General features: G+C 34.3%; 1 protein-coding gene across 1 annotated transcript in view; it reads left to right on the forward strand.

Annotated features, from left to right (window-relative positions):
- LOC117104171 overlaps positions 1-8,165 on the forward strand; it is a 58,645-nt gene that overhangs the window by 15,534 nt on the left and 34,946 nt on the right. Inside the window, exons 3-9 of the mRNA XM_033244866.1 lie at positions 1,276-1,668; positions 2,612-2,940; positions 3,119-3,278; positions 3,790-4,118; positions 4,697-4,933; positions 5,038-5,289; positions 6,817-6,933. Of these exons, the coding sequence (XP_033100757.1) occupies positions 1,276-1,668; positions 2,612-2,940; positions 3,119-3,278; positions 3,790-4,118; positions 4,697-4,933; positions 5,038-5,289; positions 6,817-6,933 (1,817 nt within the window). The remainder of the gene's footprint in view (positions 1-1,275; positions 1,669-2,611; positions 2,941-3,118; positions 3,279-3,789; positions 4,119-4,696; positions 4,934-5,037; positions 5,290-6,816; positions 6,934-8,165) is intronic.

The following is an 8,165-nucleotide window of genomic DNA, read 5'->3' on the forward strand; positions in this document are numbered from 1 at the left end:
CAGACTTTCTCTAAGCCCGCTTTAAAATGATTTACTGAACTCTGATTTACCACATTACTAGGAAGGGAGTTCCAATCGTCAGTAACTCGAACAACGAATGCCTTTTTCCTAACATTAAGTTTAAATTTATGTTTATACAACTTATATACGTGGCCTCTGGTTATAGAATAATCTAATCTTGTAAACAAGCGCTCAGGGTCCAAAAGATCAATACCTTGAAAAATCTTAAAGGTCTGAATGACATCTGCTCGGTTTTTTTTTTCTAAATAACAAAGTTGGCAAATTAAGAGCCTTAAGTCTCTCCACATAAGCTTTGTCTCTCAGACTTCTAATCAATCTGGTGGAGCGTTGTTGCACCTTCTCTAATAAATCAGAATCTTTTTTATATTTAGAATTCCAGACACAACTACCATACTCTATCACAGGACGAATCATTGACTTATAAGAGACGCAAAAAACCATTACCATCAAGAAATTTAAATGTTCTTTTGATCAGACCCAATCTTCTATTTGCACTCTTGCAACCTTTACAGAATGTTTAGAAAAATCCAACTTATCATCAAATAGAATACCAAGATCTGATTCCCCCTTAACACGTACAATTTCACATCTTGATGTACCAGTACCAATAAAATATTTGAAATTAAAATTTTTAAATCCATAATGCATGATCTTGCATTTTGTTAAGTTAAATGGCAATTGCCAGTCTATCGACAACTGGTATAAAGCATTTACATCCCCCTGTAAAATTATGATTCTTGACTTGATATTGAGAGCTCGCAGGTTCGAATCCCGTCAGAGGGATTTTATTAAATTATTTATTTTTTTATTTATAGGACTACATTCCTATAAATAAAAAAAATAAATAATTTAATAAAATCCCTATGCTACACGAAGTATTATTATGTCCTTTATTCGAACACTATATTGACTTCTTTGATGATTTATTATATATATATATATATATATATATATATATATATATTTGCTTAATTAGGATTTATATTCCAAACGAGGCCTCAATGGTCCATTTGATAAGGTCTGCATAGACAGCAGATATACCCAGGTTCGAATACTATATGCCGCGTGCACTGCGCACAAAATATAAATATAATCAAATAGGTAAATGATAGAACAGTACTAGTATAAGGAACAATTACAACAATAGCACTGTTTTTTGAGCAATGCCTATTTGACCTATACATATATATTTCTGAACATATTTATTTTATACGTAATGTAAATATATTATTAATGAATATAAATACATTACAGTGTTAAAGGCTCCTCTGGATTATCAACTACTGTCATCACAACCGGTAATGAAATAAGTACATGTGTAAGTGTGAATGTCGGTGAAACCGTCAGTGTTTCAGCAATGTGCTCAAATGGTGATATTGCGAATACGACAGTAATACCTACTACAGTAGGTACTTGCTCTGAAAGCGGTTGCGTTGAGGTGCTATTTGTAATTGGATGCATACAGTCTAGTACAGATAGTGCAACAACAGTGCCAGACATACCACCACTTGGAACAACACCTCCTGAAGAATCTAACGCTATAACAACAGATTCAGTGATCTCAACTAGACCAGCAGAATTGTCTTGTATTGATATCATAGCTTGTAGTGACGATCAGTGCAACCAATATATCTCACAAGTTTTCAGGTAATTATTCCGTATTAATGCTTATTTTGGATTTGAATTCCAAACGAGGCATCAATGGCCCATTTTGCTTAAGGCGTCCGCATAGTGCAGAAGGTCCCATGTTCGAATAGCATATGCTGCGTAGCAATGCGCTCAAAATATAAATATAAATACAGGTATGTGTGTAAATAATAGAACAGTATTTATTTACTGAACCAATTACAATAATAGCACTGTATGTTGCACAATATTTGTTCTATTGATATATATTTCTGAACATATTTATTTCATACAAAATAAAACAAAAGTGACTCCAAATAGAGAAAGTGAGGCCATTTTACTCAACGTTTCGACTTTTTTAAGTCATCATCAGGAATAAGAATATTTACAGAGTACCAAAAAATGTTACAATATGCAAATAAAATTAATGAGCCGTAAGATGATAATAAGCAACAAATGTGATTGGTCCAGAGGTAAAGGGTGTAGTCATAATTAAATAAACAGTTTTAATTCTCTAGAAGCTCTGAGACCACAATTAAGTGAAGGCTTATATGCCGGTGAATAGCAAGCGCTTCTTTAAATAAAAAGTGGGACCAATTAGAAGAATTATCAATTATTTTAGTATTAGAATAAATTAAAGATTTAAAGTTGGTCATAGAGATGTCATCAAGTGTGTTAGGTAAATTATGGAGTCCTAATATGTAATTAAAATTATCACAGGTTTGAACATGATTATGAACTACACTGTTAGATAAAGTAGCATGTTCATGGATTCTGGTAATAAAACATCTATCAGTTTTACCAATCTAGTCAAGGTTACATCCAGGACATTTAAAATGGTATACTACAGATGTAGTAGTGGTAGTCACTTTTGTTTTATTTTATTTGAACATAGTCAGTGCACCTTCTGGTTTATTTCATACGTAATGTAAATATATTATTAATGAATATAAATACATTGCAGTGTTGAAGGCTCCTCTGGATTATCAACTACTGTCATCACAACCGGTAATGAAATGAGTACATGTGTAAGTGTGTATGTCGGTGAAACCGTCAATGTTTCAGCAATGTGCTCAAATGGTGATGTTGCGAATACGACAGTAATACCTACTACGGTAGGTACTTGCTCTGAAAGCGATTGCGTTGAGTTGCTATTTGTAATTGGATGCATACCGTCTAGTACAGAAAGTGCAACAACGTTGCCAGACATACAACTTGGAACAACACCTTCTGAAGTACCTAACGCTATAACAACAGATTCAGTGATCTCAACTAGACTGACAACCGCAACATGTGAGCACCTAAATCATTAATACAACTATAAGCCTTGACTGATATCTGTAAGAAAGACTGTATACTGTATAATGTGTAAATTATCTCTTATTATATACAATTATTGTAATAAAAATTATATTTGTTATATATTTTTGTTTGTATAATCATTCATCCATGTAATTGATTATTGTTTTAGCAACAACCCGAGAAATTCAAGATGAAACAACATTTCCTCATGTATCTAGCACTGTAACAACTGATTCAGTGTTCTCAACTAGACCAGCAGAATTGTCTTGTATTGATATCATAGCTTGTAGTGACGATCGCTGCAACCAATATATTTCCCAAGTTTTCAGGTAATTATTCCGTATTAATGCTTATTTTGGATTTGGATTCCAAACGAGGAATCAATGGCCCATTTTGGTTAAGGCGTCTGCATATTGTAGATCCCATGTTTGCAATAGCATATGCTGCGTAGCACTGCGCTCAAAATATAAATATAAACATGTGTGTAAATAATACAACAGTACTTATTTACAGAACCAATTACAATAATAGCACTGTATGTTGCAAAATCAATATCTGTTCTATTGATATAAAACGAGGCATCAATGGCCCATTCTGGTTAAGGCGTCTGCATATTGCAGAAGGTCTCGTGTTCGAATAGCATATGCTGCGTAGCACTGCGCTTAAATTATACATATAAACATGTGGGTAAATATTATACAGTATTTATTTACAGAACCAATTACACTAATAGCACTGTATGTTGCACAATCAATATTTCTTGTATTGATATATATTTCTGAACATATTTATTTCATACGTAATATAAATATATTATTAATGAATATAAATACATTGCAGTGTTGAAGGCTCCTCTGGATTATCAACTACTGTCATCACAACCGGTAATGAAACAAGTACATGTGTAAGTGTGTATGTCGGTGAAACCGTCAATGTTTCAGCAATGTGCTCAAATGGTGATGTTGCGAATACGACAGTAATACCTACTACAGTAAGTACTTGCTCTGAAAGCGATTGCGTTGAGTTGCTATTTGTAATTGGATGCATACAATCTAGTACAGAAAGTGCAACAACAGTGCCAGACATACCACTTGGAACAACACCTCCTGAAGAACCTAACGCTATAACAACAGATTCAGTGATCTCAACTGGACCGACAACCGCAACATGTGAGCACCTATTCATTAATTAGTAAAGTCATATTCATTCATTTGTTGTCATGTTTTTAAGAAAGGCTGATTGATGTCTCTTTCGTGCGACCATGAGATTGTTGTGTAATAATTATATTATATTATTTTTTTTATTACCATAAACCTATTTTATAATGTATGTAATATAGGACTGATGTTTTGCCCTAACTGAATACTCTGTATGTTCCTAAATACTTGCGGAAAATATGCTAGTGTCATACCAGACTACCGAGCTTGCGCTTAGTGACTAGTGTTCAATCCCATCCCAAAGTAGCAACGGGTACTGCAAATGCTATTTCGATGCGAGTTTGCATCAGGAAATATCATAGGAGTGACATTTGCCATACCTGACATGTTATCGTTCTGAATACTCAGTATGTTCCCAAATACTTTTATTGTTCTTCGATTTAATTATCCGTCGTATATTGTGCTGTGTTTGTTATTACTGTCACCCTATGCGATTAATTCAAATGAGAAACAAAGTATTCCAAGTGTATATTCATTACTTTATTTTTCTCCAATATTTGTATTATTGCACTTTTTCTGCTTATATATAGTACAACTGATGTTTGAGACATGCCCATTGGATTTTGTACGCGCCAGTGGAACGGGGTTAAATTATGCAATTATACAATGGAATGAACCTCTTGTTAGCGGCGGTGGTGGAATGGTTGATGTGAGAAAAACGCATGATTCTGGAGCACAGTTTTCTATCGGCACACATCAAGTTAACTATACTGCAAACGATGAATTTGGACAACAGGCATACTGCACATTTCAAGTACAAATTAATGGTATGAAATTATATTATGTTATTTGTAATGGTATTTAAATACAGAAGAGCATGGTAAGGAAGTCTAAATCATCTTTTTCATGTACTGTTCGAAATGCTTTTCAGACAATGAAGCACCAAGAATAACATGTCCTGATGATATATCAAAGAAGCTAGAAATTGGCAGTGACAGCGTTTCTGTTAATTGGACTGATGCATCGGCTTCTGACAATGCTGGTAGTGTACGTGTTACACCATTCATTAGTAATACACATTCGTCAGGTGATCTATTTCAGGAAGGTTCGTATACATTGATGTATACAGCAACTGATGATGCTATGCTGACTACTGTTTGTTCTTTTACTATTCTTATCAGCGGTAAGCTTTCGTTCCAAAGGGCTGTTTAGCTCACATTATTTTAAGTGTAATGTTGACGAATCTATTTTCCAAGAACGATAAAAGTGTAAAAAAAATATAAATAATCAATGAAAAAATATAAATATAAGAAAAAAAAAAGAAAATGTGCAATTCGATTAATCTTTTTTAAAGCTTTAAGCTATTTACGTTTTAGATAAAACGTTCTTTTATTTAATAAAAAGCAGTTAATAATATAATACTTGTTATATTGCTTTTTACCAAAACACCTCACAACACACACGTTACATTAGGCCAAACAAAATAACACTTTGTGTAGCTCAAAGACAATGACAATCCGCAGTGAAGGTCATTTGGTCATGATATTTTCTTCTAGCACATGACTCATGGTAGTGTTAGACTGGTAAATACATTGAGGCTATGTTCTCACACGACAGCTAACGGTTAGCATGATCCGGATCCTGCTAACCGTTAGCTGCCGTGCGTCCATGCGAGAAAATCCCGATCCGGATACCAACAATATGATGATCGAATCACTGGCCAATAAGAAACTGGAAATTGTAAACACGTACGTGTGATTAGTTGATGATAGAAACGCCCTCAACTTGCTAACCGATAGCGCTTGCTAACCGTTAGCGATCCGGATACCGCTAACGATTAGCGCTAACCGATCGGGCGTTCTCACGCAGGTGCTAACGGTTAGCGCTAACGCTTAGCTCCCGATCCGAATACTAGGGCTCTCATGAGAACCAGGCTACTACTGAGGTGAATTAGTTGTTGGAAACTTCCCCTTTCAAACACCGTACACTAATTTTTAGGCTTCTCCTTTGCAAAAATAAATACGATCCCAGATTTGTTAGATTTTGGGCCGTTTGTGCTTGAAAAAATCTTACTGATTTGGCTTTATAGGCGGTCATTGGATATATATGGTAAACACAATGTACAACATCCTTGACTTTTGGTGATTATTTTTAGTATAGACCTAGCAGATCAGATACCATTCCAAATAGCCGGCCTGCCCATATAATTCCAGGTGGATAGAGACAAACATAGATTGAATTCCTTATCACAACACGCAAATGAAAAGTCCGTCACCACTGCATTCAAACGTCATTTTTATAATAGAGAACCCAAATCACGATAGCCTCTGGCTATGTTCTCACACGGCAGCTAACGGTTAGCAGGATTCGGATCCTGCTAACCGTTAGCTGCCGTGCGTCCATGCGAGAAAATCCCGATCCGGATACCAACAATATGATGATCGAATCACTGGCCAATAAGAAACTGGAAATTGTAAACGCGTACGTGTGATTGGTTGATGATAGAAACGCCCTCAAACTTGCTAACCGATAGCGCTTGCTAACCGTTAGCGTATCCGGATACCGCTAACGGTTAGCGCTAACCGATCGGGCGTTCTCACGCAGGTGCTAACGGTTAGCGCTAACGGTTAGCTCCCGATCCGGATACTAGGGCTCTCGTGAGAACCAGGCTTCTATTATTGGAATATTCCGGGGTTTTTTTTTCTTTTAGGGTCTGAATGCAACCCTGGTTATCGTGAATGCCCACAGAAGTGCGTACCAGATTCTTATTTTTGTGATTATATCCCAGATTGCTTAGATGCTTTTGACGAATCAGAAGACAACTGTGGTGAGTAGATAGCATGTCTTAATTGTTTAAATATAATATATATGAATAGTGCTGTATATGTTTGAAATCACTACCGGTATATGTTTGAAACTGTATTTTACAGTATAATAAGTGAAATGAATAGCATATAATCTATTGAATGAATAATGTTTTTTAATAGTCAATGTATTTTGAAATTTTATTTACAAAAGTATTTTGCACTTTTAAGTCAGGTATACTTAAAATTAAAATAACAAAAGGGTGTGCTCGCTTTACTCGCTTACCCTAGTATGTGGATGTCACGATTAGTTTCGATAAAAAGAACAATATGACCAATAAAATAAGATAGATTAATGTTGCATGTTATCTCGTTTAGTTATTTCTTAACGTAATGTCATGAGGTATACGTACAGTTATGTCGTTCAGTTATTTCTTTACGTAATGTCAGAAATGCTGTTGTAAGATCATGTGTTATGATTTACAAAGCATGCTTCATGGACTTCATTCATTCATCCAATCTTTATTGGTCTAATATATTTAAAAAAATACACTAGAAAATGTTTGTATATTCATTGCAAGTATATAAAATTCAATATATACAATTCAAATATAAGGGTTAAATAAGGTATATACTGAAAATTTAATTGATTTTAAATTTTATGTGATCCAGGTGTTTTCTCCATGGGTACAAAAATAAGCATGCTTCATGGACTCCATTCATTCATTCAATCTTTATTGGTCCAATATATTAAAAAATACATTAGAAAATATTTGTATATTCATTGCAAGTATATAAAATTCAATATACAATTCAAATATAAGGGTTAAATAAGGTAATATACTGACAATTTAATTGATAATTTTTTTTTTTAAATTTATGTGATCCAGGTGTTCTCTCCATGGGTACAAAAATATCTTTTAACATATTCATTTGTTATAACATATACTATTTTGAAACCATAAGATATAAAAGCAGCAGAATGTTAATTGGTATGGGGATCTTGTATTTCTCTCCATCATTTTTCGTTTTGTTCGCACATGTGGTTTGAAAATCTACTAGACCGGGTCCAGTGAAAAACGACAGTAAAAGTACTGTAATTATTTTTCCCTCAATTAATCTTAATTTTTGAAATAATATTCACTTCGTGAGATGGAGACCTATGTTGTTACAGTTTTTAGACCAGTAGTTTTGAATCCCAGACGTTTATTGATGCTTTGTCTTGTGTCTGTTTTGCCTTGTGTCTGTAAGCGCA

This window comes from Anneissia japonica, unplaced genomic scaffold (genome assembly GCF_011630105.1).
Source record: "Anneissia japonica isolate Jap-2015-1 unplaced genomic scaffold, ASM1163010v1 scaffold3531_len492141_cov184, whole genome shotgun sequence".
In the NCBI taxonomy this organism is placed as follows: Eukaryota; Metazoa; Echinodermata; class Crinoidea; order Comatulida; family Comatulidae; genus Anneissia; species Anneissia japonica.